This window comes from Opisthocomus hoazin, chromosome 13 (genome assembly GCF_030867145.1).
Source record: "Opisthocomus hoazin isolate bOpiHoa1 chromosome 13, bOpiHoa1.hap1, whole genome shotgun sequence".
Lineage (NCBI taxonomy): Eukaryota > Metazoa > Chordata > Aves > Opisthocomiformes > Opisthocomidae > Opisthocomus > Opisthocomus hoazin.
In genome coordinates, this window is record NC_134426.1 from 18234724 (window position 1) to 18255486 (window position 20763).

Consider the following 20763-nt stretch of genomic DNA (forward strand, 5'->3'; position numbering starts at 1 on the left):
TCCCCAGAACCGTGCCGCACCCCCTCACCGCAGGCAGCTCCCAGCCGCCGCCCCCCCACCCCCAACTCCCGCCACAGCCTCTGCGCCAGGACGGGGCGGAGCGGAGGAGGGGGGTGGGGGGGCGGCCCCGTATGGGGCCACACCCCACTCCCCCCCGCCCCGCCCCGCGCCGCGCCGCGCCGCCGGTCTCGCGAGGCGCGGGAAAATGGCGCGTGCGGGGCGGCGGGAACCTGCCATGGTAGTAGCGGCAGCGGGGTGGGGGAGGGGGGGGCAGCGGTGGGGGCTGCCCCGGTCTGACCCCCCCCCGGTGCCGTCTGCCCGGTGCAGGGTGGAGAAGTACCGGCCGCGGGTCGCTGTCGGAGCTGGTGTCCCACGGGGACATCCTCAGCACCGGTAAGGACACCCCCCCCATCCCGGGCAGAGGCGGCGGGGGGGGTCCCGGGCAGCCCCCCCCGAGCCGCTGAGCCCCCCCCCCCCCCCCCCCCCGCAGTGCAGCGGTTCATCGCCCCAGGACCGGCTCCCGCATCTGCTCCTCTACGGGCCGCCCGGCACCGGGAAGACCTCGGCCATCCTTGCCTGCGCCAGGCAGCTCTACCGGGAGCGGGAGCGCGGCTCCATGGTGCTGGAGGTAACGGGGGGGGGGGAAAGGGATGGGGGGGGTGGAAGAGAAAGGATGGAACGGGGTGGGATGGGATGGGGTGGGATGGAAGAGAGAAAGGGTAGGATGGGAAGGAATGGGATGGGTTGGGGCGGGAAGAGAAGGGATGGGAGGGGTTGGGAAGGAATGGGATAGGACAGGGTAGGGTAGGAAAAGAAAGGATGGGATGGAAGAGAAAGGGGTGGGATGGGATGGGATGGGAGAGAGAAAGGGTGGGATGGGGTGGGAAAAGAAGGGATGGGATGAGATGGAAGAGAAAGGGTGGGATGGGAAGGAATGGGATGGAACAGGGTAGGGTAGGAAAAGAAGGGATGGGAAGGAATGGGATGGGATGGAAGAGAAGGGACGGGATGGGATGGGGTGGGAAGAGAAGTGATAGGAATGGGATGGGGTGTGGTAGGAAGAGAAGGGATGGAAGGAGTGAGATGGGATGGGGTGGGATAGGGTAGGGTAGGAAAAGAAGGGATGGATGAGGGGTGAGATGGTATTGGGGCAGTGACGGGGGGTCCCCCCACCCCCGGGCACATCCTCGGGCAGGGGGGTGCGGATCCACGCCGCCTCCCCCCAGCTCAACGCCTCCGATGACCGGGGTATCGACATTGTCCGAGGGTCCCCGGGCACATCCTCGGGCAGGGGTGCGGATCCACGCCGCCTCCCCCCAGCTCAACGCCTCCGATGACCGGGTATCGACATTGTCCGAGGGCCCATCCTGAGCTTCGCCAGCACCAGGACCATCTTCAAGTGAGTGGCGGGTCTGCGCTTCCCAAAGCTCCCCCCCCTTCCCCGCCGACACAGCCTGCCCCGGTGCTCGCCTCGGGGGGGGCTCCTGGGGTGGCGGCATGCCCGAGCGGATGGGAAGGAGTCAGGGTGCCCTGTAAGCAGGGAGGATGAGGATGGTAAGGATGAGGGATAAGGGTGCTGGTCCAGAGGGGAAAGGAAGGAGCGTTCGGGGTGGGTCAGGCTGGGAATAAGCGACCTCTGCTCCCCCTCCTCCAGCACCAACCCAGCAGCCGCGGCCAAAGTCCCCCCCCCTTTTTTTCTCCCTTTTGAAGGAAAGGCTTCAAGCTCGTCATCCTGGACGAAGCCGACGCCATGACCCAGGACGCCCAGAACGCCCTGAGGCGAGGTGAGGGGCGCGGGGGAACCCACGCCGCTGGCACCCCCGTCTGGCCGTTGCCAGCCCGGACGAGGCCCAGCCTCTCTCCCCCTCCTCCCTGCAGTGATCGAGAAGTTCACGGAAAACACCCGCTTTTGCCTCATCTGCAACTACCTCTCCAAGATCATCCCTGCCCTGCAGTCCCGCTGCACACGCTTCCGCTTCGGGCCCCTCACGCCGGAGCTGATGGTGCCCCGGCTGCGGCACGTCATCCAGGAGGAGGGGTGAGCCCCCCGCCTCCCCCTTCTTCCCCCTTCCCCTGCGCAAGGGCAAGCCGCGGGCTTGGTTTCCACGGTGTGTTTCCCTCCGGCAGCGCTGGTTCGCTCTGCAGCCCCCGGTCCTATTTTCCAGGGTGGATGTGACCGAGGACGGGATGAAGGCTCTGGTGACCCTCTCGAGCGGTGACATGCGCAGAGCCCTCAATTCTTGCAGGTACGGGCCGCCGCCGCGGCCGTTCTCCCTCCGTGTAAGCCAGCAGCCCTGGGGGGGGTCGGTGGAGGAAGGGCTGAGCTCTTCATCCTTCCTTCACCCTCCTCTTCCTCAGAGCAACGGGCCATGGGCCTTCGGGAAGGTGACGGAGGAGAACGTCTACACCTGCACAGGGCACCCCCTCAAGTCTGACATTGCCAACATCTCGACTGGATGCTGAACCAGGACTTTTCCACCGCCTACCGCAGTATCCTTTTCCCTCCACTGGCACTGGGGTTCAATCCTCTCTGCTGGGGCTCCCGGCCTGAGACCTCCTGCTCTGGCTGGGATGGGTGCTGCTCGCCGGGGAGGGTCCTGGGGGCCGTGGCGGGGATAAGGAGCGGGGTCTCGCAGGGAAACCGCCGGGAAGAAGCCCTTCACTCGCTCCCGTCTCAGGAATCACGGAGCTGAAGACGCTGAAGGGCCCTGGCCTTGCAGGACATCCTCACCGAGATCCACCTCTTCGTGCACCGAGGTGGAGGCTCGCGGGGCCGGCTACTGGCTGACGGCGGGAGGGCCAGACGTCCCCCCCGGCCCGCACCGACACGCGCCGTCTCCTTCTCTCCGCAGTTGATTTCCACCCTCGGTCCGCATCCAGCTGCTGATCAAAAATGGCAGACATCGAGTAAGCGTCCCGCTCGCCCCCAGCGCATCCCCCGCGTCGCCCCGGCTGGGGGGCTGCCACCCTGGGGGGGGGTGGGGGGGTCACCGCTCCCGCGCTGTGCCGAGTCCTGGCAGCCCGGTGCATCCGTCCCAGCTGTGTAAACCCGCTTGTCGGCGTCGCTGCTCTGTTGGGACGCGGGACGCTGGTGCCAACGCCCGGCCCTGCCCTTGCCCGCTGCTCCAGGTACCGCTGGCCGCTGGGACCAGTGAGAAGATCCAGCTGAGCTCCCTCATCGCCGCTTTCCAAGACACCAGGGACCTGATCGTGGCCGAAGCCTGAGTCCCGCTGGCCGGATCCCTGCCCGCGTTGCCGGAGGGGGACCCTCGGCCCTGTGCCCCGCAGCTTTCTGTTGCCTTCTCGCGAGCCCTGAGCCCACAGCCGGGCGGTGAGGCTCGGGCAGCGTTGTTTCTACGCTTTGCCGGGAAATACAGATGCCTTGAAATAGCAGGCTCCACTTGTGTTGTCTTTTCACTCCCGGATGGCAAGGACTGGAGGGGGGGTGGTCCAGGCTCCCCCCCTGCCCCACCACGAAGGCTCAGCCGCTGTCACCCGCTGAACCTCCCCTGCTCGCCGGGCAGAGCTGCCTGGGCGCTGAGCAGCGCGGCCGGGCCTGGGGCAGGGACGGCGCAGTTCCCTGCGGCGACATCCCCGTTACAAGAGAAAACACGCTTGTGGGTGACACCCGCACAGGTCAGCGACGTGCCAGCTTTCCGGGTTCAGCTGCTGGCGAGGGAAAACATCCCGGGGAGCGGTGTTTAGAAGAGGTATTCCCCGTCTTCTCCGTCAGCAGGGGGGTCACAGGCGAGCCCTCTGGCACGCCGGGGGCTCAGAGTGCATGCTGTCACTCCGGACACCGGCCAAGCTGGACAGGGACAGGCGCACGAGACAGCTTCACACACAGCAAGTCCGGACACCGGGCTGCTCCAGCACGGAGAGAAAGGAACAGGAGCCGGGGGCCGCGTGGAGCCCCGTGTCGCACCTCCACGGCGGACGGATCCTCGCCAGCACCCACCGCTGAACCCTTTGTGGTTCGCGGCACCCCAGAGCCGAGCGAGCGCTGGCTGCCGCCCCAACAGCCGCAGCAGGAGGGCTGGAGCCTGCCCAGGCCACCTCGAGCCAAGAGGAAAGACGTGAGGAATCGTATTTTTTTATTCTGTCATCACTGTCGTCTAGTCCGCAGAGACCTGCTCAGGTTTGTCCAGCTCGCGCCCAGAGCGGGAGAGCGGCAGAGCCCGCGCCCCTCCAGGGACTTGGCTGCCATACGAGCCGCTCCCAGGGAGGGTTGGTTTTGTCAGGGAGGGGGGCGGCTGTAGCCCCCGTGTTCGTACAAGCAACCAAAGCTCTGCTCAGACTGCGGCTGCTGACCCCCGACCCCCAACACCGCACTCGGAAGCGACAGTGCCTGACACAAAGGTAGCAGGGGGACGGGGGGACCTGTGTGTCCCCCCCCGGGGCCACCGCAGCTGTGCCCCTTGCCCTCGGCACGCACTTCAGCTGGGTTCTAGCATCATTACACTGAAAAAGCCCTCCGCCCTCACGGACTCGGCCCCAGAACGAGGGGAGCAGCGATCCTCCCGCCCCGCGGCTCACGAATCAGCGAGACGTCGTCGCCGCCGTGGTGCCTCCGAGCCAGGCTGAGCCCTGCCGCAGGGCACAGGGCCCTCACCTCCGTGCCTCCGCTGGCCACGTGGCCCTTAAAAAGTCCGGTAAGTGAGGAATTCCTTCAGCTTCCTGGGAATGGGGAGCGCGAGGACCTGGTACGTCGTCAGGAAGGTGCGGAGAGCTTTGCGACACAAGTGCTTGAGCGACGAGAGGACCCTGGGAGCACTCCAGAACTGGACATGGCCATCCCTGGTCCTGCAACGGGACCCAAACCAGCTGTGAGCACAGGGGTAGAGGGAGACTCGGGAAAGCTCAGTTACCCCCAGATCTCCCGAGCTTGCGGCAACCAGGCATTCCCCACGCCCCCAGGGAAGCCCAGAAGCTGCCGAGCAGACGCAGAGCTGTGGGAGGAGGGAGCAGCCCCGTCTTTCTCTGCTCTCCCCTCCCGCGTACACACCCCGTGGCAATGAAACCGCCGTGCGGGAAGTACATGCAGCACAGGCCGTTGGTCATGGGAGCAAACGCCACCGGAGACCGCAGCTCCAAGGCCCAGATCCTCAGGAGCCTAAGGAAAAAAGGAGGGGACACGATGCCAGGCCCACACCCACGCAGCGCCCGCGGCGAAGATAAAGCCTCTGGGTTCACCTGGACGCATGCAAACTCTGGAGGAGGATTTCCTTCCCGTGGGCTTAGAGCATCCCGGGAGTGTCACAAGGCGGCAGGAAGGCGGGAGGCACTGTCCCCTGCGGAGCCGAGCTGGGTGCAGACAGAGCCAGTGACCATGCGGAGGGGCACGGCGAGGGGGGCACAGCACGGGGCAGGGGGGGGACGCGGGCCCCAGGTCATCACTCCGAGGGGCGACAGGGCCCTGACCTTGCTGCCCCTTGCCGCAGCTGAGCCGTGGCGTCCCGCCCTTTTTCCCCTGACGCCGGGCGCTGGTGGGGACCCGGCACGCAAGGTCCGCTCCCCGCTGGCACGTCCTGAGCCCCCGGTTCGTTTTGGGGGTGCCCTCCCGGGACCCCTCCCCACCCAAGGCCACTCGCCTGTCGTCCGCCACTGTGGCCAGGTAGAGACCCTCAGGGGAGAAGCAGACGGAGCGCAGGGAGCTGGTGTGGACTTCGCTGCTGTAGTCCAGCGCCGAGTGCAGGGGGACATGGCTGGGGGGTGGACAAGCCCAGCATCAGCCCCCCGCTGCCGTCAGCCCCATCCCCAGAGCTCCGGGGCTGGCAGAGGGTCCAAACCCGGCAAGCCAGACCCTGCTTTGACAGGGGAGAGGTGGTGGCTGTGCCCAGCTCAGAGGGACAGCCACACGCAGCCCCAAAAATCCCCCACAGCGTTGCTCTGTCCCCTTCCAGAGTCCCCACCGTCCCCTGGCTCCGTACCGCAGCGTCCGCAGCTGCTCCCCGGTGTAGGGGTCCCACATGATGACGCAGGCGTCGTAGGAGGCGGTGACGAGGAGCGCTGAGTCCGGCGAGAAGTCGCAGGACACCACGCTGCTCTGGTGCCCCTCCAGCCTCCGGATGAGGGTGTAGGACCGCATGCTCCAGAGCAGCGCCTACGGGACACGGGCAGCGGCTGAGGCCGGGAGCACCCCCGGGGCGGGAACGGAGGAGAAGCACGGAGGAGAAGCACCCGCCCTCGGGGTTTAAGGCACATGGGCTCCGGTCCTGGCTCCTCCACGCAGAACCCGGACGGCCGAGGAGCGAGGGTGCCTCTGGCCTGGCCCCCTCGCACAGAGGGGCTTCTTGCGCCGGGGTGGCGCGGGACGCAGAGGGGAGAGCTGGATTCAGCAGGACGCGGGATGGCTCCCACCCAGCGGCACTCACCGACTTCTCTCCGGCAGCGGAGCAGAGCATGCTGCAGTCCGGGGAGATGGAGCAGCAGTAGACCCACTGCACGTGGCCCGACAGCACCTGGACCTGGCGCCCTGGGGAGACGGCGAGGGGCGAGTCATGAGAGGCAGCACTGGGAACGTGCACGGGGCTGGGGTCTTTCCCCTGCAGCAGATCCCAAGCTCCGTCGCCTTAGGACCCCCTCCTGCACCTCCCGGGCCCCACCTGGAAGAAGAAGATGGCTCTGCTCCACGCTGCAGGACCTTCCCCTTCTTCCTCAGACCCCAAAGACCCTCTCCCCCACCGAAGTGGGTTTTCCCGCCTTTCCCGCAGTGGAGCCCAGTGCCAGCCGGTGACGACCCAGCGCCGCAGACGTCCCCGCGCACTCCTACCATCCCTGCTCAGGTCCCAGACACGCAAGGTCTTGTCCCGCGAGGCCGACACAAGGATGAAGCTTCCGTTGGGAGCGAAGCTCAGATCTCTGACCACGTCCTGGTGCCCCAAGAGGCTGAAGAGGAGGTGCCCTGTGGAGAGGAGCCGTGCTGGGCGCCGTCCCCCCACCGGGGAAGCAGGCAGGGGAACCGGGGAAGTATCCGGGGGAGGACGGAGACGGGCTCTCCTCCCAAGGGGGAGTGAGAGGAGAGACAGAATCACAGAATGTTCGGGGTTGGAAGGGACCTCTGTGGGTCCCCCAGCCCAACCCCCTGCCCAAGCAGGGTCACCCAGAGCAGGCTGCACAGCACTGCGGCCAGGCGGGTCTGGAATATCTCCAGAGAAGGAGACTCCACAACCTCCCTGGGCAGCCTGGGCCAGGGCTCCGTCACCCTCAGGGTGAAGAAGTTCTTCCTCATTTTCAGCTGGAACTTCCTTTGCTTCAGTTTGAGCCCATTGCCCCTTGTCCTGTCGCTGGGCACCACTGAACAGAGTCTGGCCACGTCCTCCTGACCCCCACCCTGCAGATATTTAGAGGCATTTCTAAGGTCCCCTCTCAGCCTTCTCTTCTCCAGGCTGAACAAGCCCAGCTCCCTCAGCCTCTCCTCGTGGCAGAAATGCTCCAGTCCCCTCCTCATCCTCGCAGCCCTGCGCTGGACTCTCTCCAGTAGCTTCTCATCTTTCTTGAACTGGGGAGCCCAGAACTGGACACAGTGCTCCAGATGGGGCCTCACCAGGGCAGAGCAGAGGGGGAGGAGAACCTCCCTCGACCTGCTGCCCACACTCCTCTTGATGCACCCCAAGATCCCATTGGCCTTCTTGTCACCCAGGGCACGCTGCTGGCTCATGGTCACCCTGTCGTCCCCCAGCACTCCCAGTCCCTCTCCGCAGAGCTGCTCTCCAGCAGGTCAGCCCCAGCCTGTACTGGTGCCTGGGGTTGTTCCTCCCCAGGTGCAGGACCCTGCCCTTGCCCTGGTTGAACCTCATCAGGTTCCTCTCTGCCCAGCTCTCCAGCCTGTCCAGGTCTCGCTGGATGGCAGCGCAGCCTGCCGGTGTGTCCACCAGACCCCAGCCCGAAGCCGCGACCACTCCGGGGCCGCTCACCTGTCTGCACCTCCCAGACCTTGATCTGCCCATCATTGAGCCCCGTGGCCAGGACCAGGCAGGAGAGGCCGGCGGGGAGCGGGGAGACGGAGCCTGCCTGCACCGCCGGCCAGGAGCTGAAGGCCAGGCCCCAGACGATCTGGCCGCACTCCAGCGTCTTCTCCTTGGCCGCCGCTCGGCTCCTCGCCTCCGCTTTGCTGCCGCGGCCCTTGCGCTCCGAGGTTTTGCAGCTGGGAGGAGGAAGGAGACCGCGCGAGGTTCACCCCCCAGCCATTCACCCCCCCAGCCAGCCTGGGGACCCCCGCAGCCCCCCACTCACGCCTCGGCCTCCTCCAAGGGCCAGGGGATCAGCTTGACCACGCAGTGGCCCTGCGACCAGGCGAACCAGGCGCCGTCGGGGGAGAAGGCCACGCTCCAGGTCTCGCAGCTGGATTTCCAGTCGTAGCGGTGGGGACGGCCCGGCTTCAGCTCCGCCAGCAGGACCGGCTCCTCTGGGCGGGGGGGCGGCCATGTTACCCCCCCTAAACCCCCCACACACATTCCCCCCCCCAAACCCCGGCCTGGGGCCCGGCCCGCTCGCCCGCCCGCACCCAGGGAAGGGGGGCGGGGGGCCCCAGCATGGCGGCACCCGGGGAAGGGGGGGCCTGGCCGCCGCTCGCCGCCCCGCCTCACCTCCGCTCGGCTTCATGGCGGCTCCGCGGGCCCAGGCCCAGGCCCGGGGGGGGGAGCAGCGGGGCTCCCCCTCACCGCGCCGCCGCCTCCTCCCTCGGCACCGCGCCGCCGCGGCCTGGGCCCGGGCCTGCGCCGGGGCCCGGGTCTGCGCCTGCGCCTGGGCCTGCGCCTGCGCTGGGGCCTAGGCCTGCGTCGGGACCTGGGCCTGGGCCTCTGGGGGGCCGGGGGAAGCGGAGCGCGGAGCGCCGGGGAGGAGAAGCGGCGGCTCCGCCCCGGCTCCCCCCGCCTCGTCCCGCCCCGGGGCTCCCCCCCGCCGCGGGCAGAAGGCAGCGGGGAACGGGACGGGCGGCAGGGCCGGGGATGCCCCGGGGGGGTCGTGTGGGGCCCGGTCCCCGCGTGTGTGTCCGTTCCCCCTCCCCCCGGTGCTTTTGGGGGGCGGCGGGGGGGCAGCGGGAGAGACCCGTGCGTGCAGCCCCGCAGCCCGGCAGCAGCATCCCGAGGGCACAGCACCCACACGGTGACCCCCAAGAACCCTGCACCCACACAAGGACCCCCAGCAGTGTCCCCCCAAGGACCCAGCACCCATACCATGACCCCCCGAGCAGTGTCACCCCGAGGACCCTGCACCTACACCATAATGCCCCCAGCAGTGGCACCCTGAGGACCTCGCACCCACACGGTGACACCCCCCAGCTGTGTCCCCCCAAAGACCCAGCACCCACAATGTGACCCCCCCGCAGCAGCACCCCAAGGACCCCACAACCACACAATGACCCTCCCAAGCTGTGACCCCCCCAAGGACCCCACACCCACACAGTGACCCCCCCGCAGCGGCACCCCAAGGACCCTGCGCCCACACAGTGACCCCCAGCAGTGACCCCCCCAAGGACCCCGCACCCACTCGGTGACGCCTGCCCCGCCAACACCGGCTGTGAGTCACTGCAGCAGACATCTGTCCAGCCCACCCCCGCACCCCCCTCCCCCCCCCCGAATTCGCCGTCCTTCCGGCCCCCCCAGTGCCCCCCTCCATGCCTGGGGTGGGGATCCGGGGAGCGCAGCAGTGCTGCACCCATGGGCACCCTGGGGTCTGCTGGAGTCTCCCTGGCCTGGCTCGGGGTGTCCCCAGCAAGGGGGGGGGGGCACCCAGGGCGGGGGGGGACACAAGGTCCCGTGGGGGTCTCTGGGGACCCCCCCCAAGCTGGCTGCTTCCCCTGCCAACACTCACACTGGGCTCCCCATGGCACCCACCGCCGCTTTGGGGTACAGGCAGAGCCCCCCCGCTTGGGGACAGCCCCTCATGCCGCTTGGATGTGACAGGACAGAAGCCCCCTCCCCCGTGTCACCCCCCCCGCAATGGCCCCGTGCCTCAGTTTCCCCATCGCTGGAGCAGGGGGTGCTTTGCCGGCACACGGAGGGACCCCCATGGTGAGTTGCTGGTGAGCGGCAACCGCGGGCTGCCGGCATGGTGTCGGTGGGTCGGTGGGTTGGTGGGCTGGTGGGTTGGTGGGTCGATGGGTCGGTTTGTCGGCAGGTAGGTGGGCTGGTGGATAGGTGGGTCAGTGGGCTGGTGGGTCAGTGGGTAGGTGGGTCGGTGGGCTGGTGGGTCGGTGGGTCGACAAGTAGGTGGGTCGGTGGGCTGATGGGCTAGTGGGTCAGTGGGCTGGTGGGTACGTGGGTTGACGGGTAGGTGAGATGGCGGGTTGGTGTGCCAGTGGGTCGGTGGGCTGATGGGTTGGTGGGTCCGTGGGCCAGTGGGCTGGTGGGTTGGTGGGTCAGTGGGTCGATGGGTCGGTGGGCTGGTGGATTGGTGGGTAGGTGGATCGGTGGGTTGGTGGGCTGGTGGGTTGGTGGGTCAGTGGGTTGGTGGGTCGGTGGGTCTGTGGGTTGGTGGGTCGGTGGGTTAGTAGGTCGGTGGGCTGGTGGGCCGGTGGGTCCACGGGTTGATGGGTAGGTGAATTGGTGGGTCGGCGGGTTGGTGGGCTGGTGGGTCCGTGGGTCAGTGGGCAGGTGGGTTGGTGGGCTGGTGGGCTAGTGGGTTGGTGGGTCGGTGGCTTAGTGGGTGGGTCGGTGGGTTAGTGGGTCGGTGGGCACCAGGCCAGCCCCCCGAGCTCGCCTGTCGCCGCGTGCCCGCACGCTTTGTCTCGCTGGCTCTCGCTGGCGGCTCGACGCAGGTGGGGAGCCAAGCAGCGAGCAAAACAACCCAGAAGAGGAAAAAGGAAGAAGCGACGGCCAGAAGCGGCGGAGGAGGAGGAGGAGGCCGGTGCCGGCAGCCTCACCGGTGGCGTGGGGGGCTCGGGGCACCCCCGGCACCCATCGTGGCCCCCCATGGGCTCCTAGGCACCCGCCGGCATGGCCAAAACCACCTCGCTGCGCTGCCGGGTGCTGGAGGGGAAGGACCTGCCCGCCAAGGACATGTGAGTGGCTCGGGGGGCTCTCGGCTCCCCAGTTCCCCCCGGACCCCCACCCTGGGAGGTTTGACAGGGGGGGTGGGCGACGGGGTGTCCTGGGTGCTCTGCTTTCCCTGCAGTTTGGGGGAGTCCCTGCTTGCACCCGTGCTGGCAGGGAGTCGTTGCCCCAAACAGGGGGTCTGGGGGTGGCAGGGGACTGACAGCCCCCTGAGACCCCCCCCCGAGGTGCACGAGCCCCCTTAGGTATCTCCTCGCTGCCCCCCAGCAGGGTGGGCACAGGGAGACCCCCCCAAGGCTGCGGGGAGCACTGGGGACGGCACAGCCCCCCCTTCCCCACAAGCCTGCCGGGTATCCGCACCCTTGGGTTGGGCTGGGGGGGGGGGGGCTGAGCAGGGGGTCTGGCGGGGGTCTCCCCGCTTTCGGATACGCCTCGGTGGAGCTGGCAGCGCGGGCTTCTCCGGATCTGCCAGCCTGGCACCGCTGGCCGCTCCCAGGGCCGGGCAGCTGGGGATGGCTGCGGGGCCTCCCTGCCTCAGTTTCCCCACCCGGCAAGGGTCGTGGGGCTGTGCTGGGTGCCCCGCTCGGGGCGGGGGGGGTCTGGGCAGGGTGGGCCGGGCTGAACCCACCAGCGTGGGGGCAAGGTCGCAGCCCACCCGCTACCAAACCCAGCTCAGGGCCATCCTGGGGCTGCGGAGGGGCTCGGGGGGACCCGCTCCCGCCCGGGCTCTCAAGGGGGTCCAGAGCCGTCGCCCCCAGACCCACCCCACCGGGCTGCGGGCTTCGCTCTGCCGAGAGGCACCGAAATACCCCACCCCATTAACAACGCTGCTCGTCAGCCCGCTGAGCCCACAGCCGTGGCCAGGGACCCCCCTGCCCATCCCCCTGCCCGTGGCTGGGGTCACCCCCCTCACCCCGCTCAGGGTCTGGCTCCTCGCCGAAGCGCCGCCTGGCATCCCCTGCCTCCAGCAGCTGGGGATTCGCAGCTCCGGCTCTGGCACCCCTCAGTGCTGGTCTGGCTGCAGGGAAGGGGTTTCGTGGGGGCCCAGGTGGAAGACCCCCGGATCGGGGCCTCGTCCCCCCCGTCCCGTCGTCCCCTGCAGAAGGGGTTAAGCGCGGGACGGGCACTGGGCCAGGCCGGTGTCACCGTGACACCACGGGTTGCCACAGAAACTCGGGCTCGGCCGCACTGCTCGCGGGACACCGGCACCCACGGGTGGGGGGCACGGGGGGTGCCTGCGGCAGGGGCCGCAGGGAGCTGTCACCCCATCCCGGTGGCAGCTGCGGGGCGGGGCTGAGACCAGGCAGCTCATCACACCGCTCGGGGCTGAGGCGTCGCTGGCAGGGTTTGGGGCAATGCTCGGAGCCCCCCCAGCAGCAGCCCCGGGCTGGGTGGGACCATCTTCCTTCTCTTCCTACCCTACCCTATCCCATCCCATCCCATCCCATCCCACCCCATCCCATCCCATCGCATCCCATCCCATCCCATCCCATCCCATCCTTTCTCTTCCACCCCATCCCATCCCACCCCATCCCATCCTACCCCATCCCATCTCTTCCCATCCCATCCCACCCCATCCCACGCCATCCCATCCCATCCCATCCCATCCCATCCCATCCCATCCCATCCCATCCCACCCCATCCCATCCCGTGACCCCCTGCTCCTGCATCCCTGCCCAGGTCCGGCTCCAGCGATCCCTACTGCGTGGTCAAGGTGGACAACGAGGTGGTGGCCAGGTATGGGGGGTCACCGTGCCCCCGTGGGGAGGGGATGTGGAGGGGGGGACAAGGACCCCCTTGGGACCCTCCAGGGGTGTATCCCCCCCTCCCCTGGCCTGCAGAACGGCCACGGTCTGGAAGAGCCTGAACCCATTTTGGGGGGAGGAGTACACCCTGCGCCTGCCCCACGGCTTCCACAGCCTCGCCGTCTACGTGCTGGATGAAGACACGGTTGGGTAGGGGGGTGCGGCGGGGGGCACAGGTGGGCACCGGGTTGGGTGGGGGGTCCCTGGCTGTGGTCTCAGAGCCCGCCGTGTCTCCGGCCTGGCAGGCAGGACGATGTGATCGGCAAGGTCTCGCTCAGCCACCAGCAGATCTCAGCCGAGCCGCGGGGTGAGTGGGGGGCACAGGTGCGGAGGGGGCTGCCGGGGGGCAGCGAGGCCCGTCGCCGGGCCTCGGGGCACCCACCCCGTCCCCCTCGGCAGGTGTGGACGGCTGGCTCAGCCTGGCACCCGTGGACCCCGACCAGGAGGTGCAGGGCGAGATCCATGTGGAGCTGCAGGTCCCCGAGCAGGGCCACCCACGGGTGCTGCGCTGCCACGTCATCGAGGCCAGGTTGGGGGGGGATGGTGGGGCACAACGGGGTGCCACCACCCCCCGGGGTCTGGCTCTCAGCTCGGGGAGGGGGGTCTGGGCAGTGGGAGGTGGGGACAGCGGTGGCACAGGGCTCATCCTCCTCCCGTGGCACCGGGAAGGGCCCTCGCTGCGTCCCGCTTGGGGACATCGCCGATGCCAACACGCGTGTGATGATCCCGCGGGGTCTCAGCGGGGGACACGCTATGGATGAGGGGCAGAGCTGGGTGGCCCGGAGAGACACGGGGTGCCTGGGGACAATCCCCATCAGACCAGCGGGCTCTCAAGCCGGGTTTCTCCCCTCCGGGTTCAAAATTGAGGGAAACTGAGGCACAGCCCAGGCCTCCCCCTCCGCTTTGCTCCGGGGCGTGTGTGCGTGCACACGCGTGTCTGCATGCATGTGGATGCGTGTGCACGTGCGTGTGCCCACACACAGGGCTGCCAGGCGGCAGGCAGCAGAGGCAGCATCCCGCTGCCATGGCAACCGCAGTGGGTACCAAGGCAACGGGATGGCCTTGGGGACAGCCAGGAGGGACAGCAGAGACCCCCCACCCCCACCCAGCTGTGCCGCTTGGCCCCCAGGGACCTGGGGAGGGAGGGGATGGCGGTAGGAGAGCTGGGGCGCGGGGACCCACTCCCACCTCCCCGCAGGGACCTGGCCCCCCGGGACCCCTCGGGCACCTCGGACCCCTTCGCCCGGGTGTCGTGCTGCGGGCGCACGTCGGAGACAGCCGTGAGTCGGGGCGCTGGCGCTGGGACCCGGAGGCTCGGGCACCTCGTCCCACCCACGGCCACCGGTCCCCGTCCCCAGCAGGTCGTCAAGAAAACCCGCTTCCCGCGCTGGGACGAGGTGCTGGAGTTCCAGCTGGCTGAGGGTGAGCTTGGGGAGGCCGTGCTGAGCGTGGAGGTGTGGGACTGGGACATCGTGGGCAAGAATGACTTCTTGGGACGGGTGAGGACCTCGGGGCGCGCTGGCATGGGGCAGGGTCTGCACCCCCAGCCCACCCCACGCTTGGGGTCCGGGTGACCATGGGGTGAGGACGCCAGGGATGGGGGTGAGGGCAGAAAGCTAATGGGATCCTGAGGTGCATCAAGAGGAGTGTGGGCAGCAGGTCGAGGGAGGTTCTCCTCCCCCTCTGCTCTGCCCTGGTGAAGCCCCATCTGCAGTGCTGTGTCCAGTGCTGGGCTCCCCAGTTCAAGAAAGATGAGGAGCTACTGGAGAGAGTCCAGTGGAGGGCTGCAAGGATGAGGAGGGCACTGGAGCATCTCTCCTATGAGGAGAGGCTGAGGGAGCTGGGCTTGTTCAGCCTGGAGAAGAGAAGGCTGAGAGGGGACCTTAGAAATGGCTCTAAATATCTGCAGGGTGGGGGTCAGGAGGACAGGGCCAGACTCTTTCCAGTGGTGCCCAGCGACAGGACAAGGGGCAATGGGCACAAACTGAAGCAGAAGAAGCTCCAGCTGAACATGAGGAAGAACTTCTTCCCTCTGAGGATGACGGAGCCCTGGCCCAGGCTGCCCAGGGAGGCTGTGGAGTCTCCTTCTCTGCAGATATTCCAGCCCTGCCTGGCCGCGGTGCTGTGCAGCCTGCTCTGGGTGACCCTGCTTGGGCAGGGCGTTGGGCTGGGTGACCCACAGAGGTCCCTGCCAACCCCGACCATGCTGGGATTCTGTGATTCTGTGAGGGCAGGGGTACATGCACCCAGGGTCTCCCGAGGAGGGGTCCCCGCTGGCGGGGGAAGCGGGGTGCAGTACAGGGTGCTGGCATGTGCCCCCCGCCCTGCTCAGCCCCTGCCTCTGGCCCCCCAGGTCGAGTTCCCCCTGGAGACCCTCTGCACGGCCCCCGCCAAGGGCTGGTTCCAGCTCCTGCCCTTCCCCAGTGCTGCTGAGGACCACGGGTGAGCACCTCCCCGGGAAGGAGCTGGGGGGGGTGGAGGCCGGTGGGCGCAGGACGCGGCCGAGCCCCCGGCCGTGCTGTTGCAGGGGACAGCTGGGTGCCCTGCGGCTGGCGGTGCGGCTGGTGGAGGACAGGGTCCTGCCCCAACACTACTACCAGCCCCTCATCCAGCTCCTCACAGAGCCCATCCTCCACCCGGGCCAGGTGGGTGCTGCAGGGTGGGAGGACCCTCGGGGTCCCCTGGCATGGGGACTTCACCATGCCCACCCTGCCCTCCGCGCAGTCCCCCGCCGGCACGGCCCTGGCTGTCCTGGAGGAGGTGACCTCAGGGGAGAGCCGAGAGGAGGTGGCCACCAAGCTGGTGAAGATCTTCTTGGGGCAGGGGCTGGCCGTGCCTCTCCTGGACTATCTCATCACCCGCGAGCTGGCCAGGACCAGTAAGTGCCAGGGCTGGGGGCACCGCTGGGGGAAACTGGGTTGCCAGGGTCCCCCCAGACCTCCACAGGGAGAAGAGTGGGGCCACCGAGGGCGAGGCAGGAGAGGTGCCCCATGTTCCCGGGGTCGGGCACACCAAGGATGGCTGGGGCATCACCCCGAGCCCTCCTCGCCACGGCCTCTGCGCTCCTCCAGCTGACCCCAACACCCTCTTCCGCTCCAACTCGCTGGCCTCCAAGTCCGTGGAGCAGTTCATGAAGGTGAGCGTGCGACGGGACGCCGGCCGGGTCCCCACCGCGCCCTCCCGGGATGGCGTCGGGGCGCAGAGTCAGGCAGGGCTTCCGGGAACGGTTTGGGGACGAGGACGGTGGCTTCCCGTCCTTTGCAGGTGGTGGGGCTGCCCTACCTGCACGAGGTCCTGAAGCCCGTGGTGAATCGCATCTTCGAGGAGAAGAAGTACGTGGAGCTGGACCCCGGCAAGATGGAGCTGAGCCGCGGCAGGCGAGTGTGGGGATGGCGGCTTGGGGGGGGACACGTCCCGACCCAGTGTCCCCTGCGGGAGGGGGTCACCCACCGCTGCTGAGCCCGTGGGTGGCTTTGAGCCCGTTCCTGGGCGTCGGGTGTCCCCGCAGGAGGATCTCCTTCAAGGGGTCCCTGTCGGAGGCGCAGGTGCGGGAGAGCAGCCTGGAGCTGCTGAAGGGCTACCTGGGGGACATCGTGGACGCCATCGTCGGCTCGGTGGAGAAGTGTCCCCTCCTCATGAGGGTGGCCTTCAAGCAGCTCCGCAGGCGGGTGGAGGAGCGCTTCCCCTCGGCGCAGCACGAGGTGGGGCGGGCGGCAGGGCCGGGGCTGGGGGTCCGCACGCCCCCAGGCCCGCCACCCCGAGCCCTGAGCTGTCCCTGTCCCCGGCCCCGGCCAGGACGCACGGTACTTCTCCATCAGCGGGTTTCTCTTCCTCCGCTTCTTCGCCCCCGCCGTCCTCACCCCTAAACTCTTCGGCCTCCGGGAGCAGCACGCGGACCCCCGCACCGGCCGCACGCTCCTGCTCCTCGCCAAGGTGCCGGGAGCCCGGGAGGGATGAGGAGCCCCGGGAGGGATGGGGGCTGTGGGGACGGATGGGGACCTTGGGGAGGGATGGGGACGCTGGGGAGGAATGGGGGTGCAGGGGAGAGATGGGGACCCTGGGGTGGGATGGGAACCCTGGGGAAGGGCAGGGACCCTTGGGGAGCGATGGGGACGCTGGGGAGGAATGGGGACCCTGGGGTGGGATGGGGATGCTGGGGAGGGATGGGGACCCTAGGGGAGGGCAGGGACCCTGGGGAGAGATGGGGACCTTGGGAAGGGATGGGGACCCTGGGGAAGGTCTCAAGGAGGATCGGGGAGCCCAGGGAGGACTGGGGACTCCAGAGAGGGACCCCAGACAGGACAGAGACTCCAGGGAGGGACGTGGGCGCTGTGCAGAGATGGGGACCGGGAACGGATGATGATGCCAGTGGGGACCGGGGACCCCCGAAAGGCAGGGAGGTCCCAGGGAGGGGGTGGGGACCCAGGGGAGGGCCCCCAGGGAACGAAGAGGACCCCAAGGAGGGCAGAGCCACCCCTGCCCCACACCTCATGCAGCAGGGCTGTGCCACCACGTGTCGGGCACCGGGCAGGAGCCGCCCTGGGGCAGCAGCTGGGTGCCATCGCTCCCCCCTCCAGTCCCCAAACCCCAGGGGTGCAGGGGAGCAGCCGGGACTGGGGTCCCTGGGTGGGGGGCACGGCAGCGTGAGCCCTTCCAGGCGCTGCAGAGCATCGGCAACCTGGGGCTGGAGCCGGGGCAGGGCAAGGAGCCGTGGCTGGCACCGCTGCACGCCGCCCTGCTGCCCAGCGTCACCCGCCTCAGAGCCTTCCTCGACGGGCTGGTGGCAGTGGAGACCACCGAGGGTGAGCGGGGCGGGTGGCATTGCCCTTCGTTGTCCCCCCGGCATCCCCCGGCGATGGGGGACCCGGCTGGGTGTGCATCCCTGGAGATGGGGGACCCGGGTGGGTGCCACGTGTGCCCCAGGGATGGGCGTCCAGGGGCTGGGAGAGGTGGTGGCACTGGGGGTGACACCGCCATGTCCCCCACCCGGCCATACCACGGGCTCAGCGGGCGAGGGGCCGGTGCCACCAGCGTCCCCGCACCCCTCGGCCACCATCAAGGAGGGGTACCTGCACACCCAGACGGCGCGGGGTGGGGGGCCCACCCTGCTGCCCCGCTTCGCCTTCAAGAAGAGGTACTTCTGGCTCAGCGCCGAGGCGCTGACCTACGCCAAGTCCCCCGAGGGGCAGGTGGGTGCTGCCCACGACCCCACCCCCCACCCCACCGCCCCACGTTGGGTGCCCGGCGAGGGGCCGCGGGGCGCAGCGAGCCGCGGCGTGTCGGGGTCCCCAGGTGCGCTGCTCCGTCCCGGTGCCGCAGATGCGGGTGGTGGAGCGGGTGGACGAGGGCACCTTCCCTCAGCCCCACGTCATGCAGATCGTGGCGCAGGACGGCACCGGGCAGCTCCGCACCACCTACATCCAGTGCAAGGTGGGTGCCCCCCACCCCGACCCCGGCACCCCCGGCACCCACCGCCCAAGCGCCCTGCGAGCCCCCTCCCCAGCACCCAGCCGCGGGGCAATGGGAATGGTCCTGGTCCCAGATCCCGCTCTACCCAGGCACCGGCTGTACTGGGAACACTGGGGTGTCCAGTCCTGGCTGTACTGGGGTCAAGGGAGCATCTGGGCCCTGGCTGTACTGGGAAAACTGGGATATCCTACCCTGGCTGTACTGGGAACACTGGGGTGCCCAGACCTGACTGTGCTGGGAGGCATCTGGGCTCTGGCTGTACTGGGAACACTGGGGTGCCCAGCCCTGGCTGTACTGGGGGCAAGGGGGCATCTGGGCTCTGGCTGTACTGGGAAAACTGGGATATCCTACCCTGGCTGTACTGGGAACACTGGGGTGCCCAGCCCTGGCTGTACTAGGGTCACAGGGGTATCTGGTCCCTGGCTGTACTGGGAACACTGGGGTGCCCAGAGCTGGCTGTACTGGGGTCAAGGGGGCATCTGGGCCCTGGCTGTACTGGGAAAATTGAGTTATCCTACCCTGGCCATACTGGAGTCACTGGGGTACCAGTCCTGGCTGTACCAGGATTAGTAGGGTTTCCAGCTACGTAGCCATACTGGTGTCACTGGAGTTCCGGCCCTGGCCGTACTGGGGTCAATATGGTTTCCAGCCACATCCGTACTGGTGTCACTGGGATACTGGGATCAGCGGGCTATCCAGCCACATCTGCTCTGGGGTCCCTGGGGTCCCTGCCCTGTCTGTACTGGGATTGCTGGGGTCCCACCCCTATTTGCACTGGGGTCACTGGGGCACCCTTGCTCCCGCGGTGCCACCTCCCCACCAGCTCCCACCCGGGCAGCTCTGCCATCAAACTGTCCCCCCCGGACACCCAGCCCGGGTGCCCACCACACTGGGGACCCTGCCGGCATCGCCCGTGCCCACCCCCACCTCCCCAGCGTGGGGTGCCCCATGGGTGCCACCGCCCCGTCCCTGTCCCCGCAGAGCGCCCAGGACCTGTGGCAGTGGCTCTGGGCGGTGCGGCAGGCCAGCAGCGCCAACCGCGCCATGCTGCCCACCCACCACCCCGGAACCTTCCGCGCCGGGCGCTGGACCTGCTGCCTGCACCCCGCCGCCTCCGGTAGGGCCGAGGGGCTGCGGACGGAGGGTGGGGGTGGGGGTCCGCTGGGCAAGGGTCCCCCGGCACCCCGACCGCGGCTGTCGTCAGCAGCGCCCGGCTGCAGCCGGAGCCACAGCAGCGTGGCGCTGGGCGAGTGGACGGACCCCCTGGACCCCGCGGCGGCGGCGCAGACCCTCTACGGGCACCTCCGCCGTGCGGGGGTCCCGCTGCGGTGAGGCTGGGGGTGCGGGGTGTCCCGGGGACCAGGGTGCTGGCGGGCGGGGGCTGAGGGTCCCTCTCTTGCAGGGCGGGTGAGGGGCCCGGGGGTCCTGAGGGCAGCGCGGCGGCCGAGGCCCCCGGGACGGGGCAGGCAGGTATGGGGGGGGGGGGGGGGACGGACGACGACCCTGCACCCCGGGGGGCTCGGGGGGGGGGACACACCCTGCGTGGGGCAGCTGGCGCATGGAGGCACACGCTTGCACACGCACGCACACGCATCCACACGCATGAACATGCATCCACACGCATGCACAAACATCCACATGCATGAACATGCATCCACATGCATGCACACGCACCCACACGCATCCACACGCATGAACATGCGTGCACACACATCCACATGCATCCACACACATGAACACCTATCCACATACATGAACACGCATGCACAGGCATGCACACGCATCCGATACACGCACACACACGCATGCACACGCATCCACACGCATGAACATGCATCCACACGCATGAACATGCATCCACACGCATGAACACGCGTGCACTCAGCCCCGCATGCGCATCTCCTCCCCCCCCCCCCCCCCCCGGATACACCCCCCTCCCCCCCCTCCCAGCAGTACCTGCCCGTGGGGGGTGAAGGGGATGGGGGCGTTTGGGTGGGCCGGGGGGTGACGGATGCGGGGCGGTGGGATAAACTCGGGGGGACACACACGCGGGGGGACACACACGACCCACACCCGGTGGGATGGAGCGCGGCGGTCTGGGGGCGGGGGTCGCGGGTGGGTGGCCGGAGTGGGCGCCGGGCGGGGCGCTGACCCCGCGGGCGGGGCGCAGGGGGGCTGCAGGCGGTGCTGCGGGACCTGGACATCGCCCACGACGCCTTCGCCCGCGGGGACGGCGTCCCGGGGCCGCCCCCCAGGCCCCCTCCCCCGGCGCCCGCCATTTGAACGGCGGCGGCTGGGACTACAGCTCCCGGCATGCCCCGCGCCCCGCCTCCGCCCCGCCCGCGCCGCGGGGCCTGCTGGGAGCTGTAGTCCCGCGGGGGTGCCCTTGTGCGGGAGCGGAGGGGCTGGGCGTCCCCCCCCCCCCCGCAGCCCACGCGTGTGCAAACACTCCCCACCCCCTCCCCTCCCCACGGGGTGCCCCAAGCCCCCCCCCC

At 69.0% G+C, this 20763-nt stretch overlaps 3 protein-coding genes across 5 annotated transcripts in view; 2 read left to right on the top strand and 1 right to left on the bottom strand.

The window, feature by feature from the left end:
- Nucleotides 1-3375, top strand: part of RFC5 (replication factor C subunit 5) — a 3649-nt gene extending 274 nt beyond the window's left edge. The window contains 15 exon segments of the mRNA XM_075434653.1: nt 327-349; nt 351-393; nt 491-507; nt 509-628; nt 1227-1256; nt 1350-1399; nt 1711-1784; nt 1879-2038; nt 2166-2246; nt 2361-2443; nt 2446-2490; nt 2679-2707; nt 2709-2854; nt 2856-2907; nt 3130-3375. Coding sequence (XP_075290768.1) covers nt 327-349; nt 351-393; nt 491-507; nt 509-628; nt 1227-1256; nt 1350-1399; nt 1711-1784; nt 1879-2038; nt 2166-2246; nt 2361-2443; nt 2446-2490; nt 2679-2707; nt 2709-2854; nt 2856-2907; nt 3130-3225 — 1049 coding nt within the window. The 3' untranslated portion in view covers nt 3226-3375.
- A 702-nt stretch (nt 3376-4077) lies between these two features.
- On the bottom strand, nt 4078-8741 carry WSB2 (WD repeat and SOCS box containing 2). Of its 3 annotated transcripts, none has more exons than XM_075434881.1 (9): nt 8589-8732; nt 8236-8407; nt 7917-8146; nt 6773-6904; nt 6375-6475; nt 5931-6103; nt 5592-5705; nt 5006-5113; nt 4078-4803 (listed from the first exon to the last, which is right to left on the bottom strand). In XM_075434881.1, the coding sequence occupies exons 1-9, from the start codon at nt 8602-8604 to the stop codon at nt 4641-4643; spliced, it is 1209 nt and encodes a 402-aa protein (XP_075290996.1). In that variant the 5' UTR covers nt 8605-8732; the 3' UTR covers nt 4078-4640. The 3 variants fall into 3 exon arrangements, with proteins under 3 accessions (XP_075290996.1, XP_075290994.1, XP_075290995.1); XM_075434880.1 differs by lacking the exon at nt 4078-4803 and adding an exon at nt 5194-5304 and having other exon boundaries at nt 5023-5113; nt 8589-8741; XM_075434879.1 differs by lacking the exon at nt 5006-5113 and having other exon boundaries at nt 8589-8739.
- A 1201-nt stretch (nt 8742-9942) lies between these two features.
- On the top strand, nt 9943-20624 carry RASAL1 (RAS protein activator like 1). The gene is made up of 22 exons (XM_075434672.1): nt 9943-10013; nt 10760-11002; nt 12675-12731; nt 12836-12949; nt 13045-13106; nt 13199-13328; nt 13998-14079; nt 14161-14298; nt 15153-15241; nt 15327-15444; nt 15524-15677; nt 15871-15935; nt 16064-16176; nt 16308-16500; nt 16595-16732; nt 17457-17601; nt 17807-17988; nt 18092-18229; nt 19250-19385; nt 19476-19596; nt 19671-19738; nt 20439-20624. The coding sequence occupies exons 2-22, from the start codon at nt 10938-10940 to the stop codon at nt 20549-20551; spliced, it is 2421 nt and encodes an 806-aa protein (XP_075290787.1). The 5' UTR covers nt 9943-10013; nt 10760-10937; the 3' UTR covers nt 20552-20624.
- Nucleotides 20625-20763: the final 139 nt, after the last annotated feature.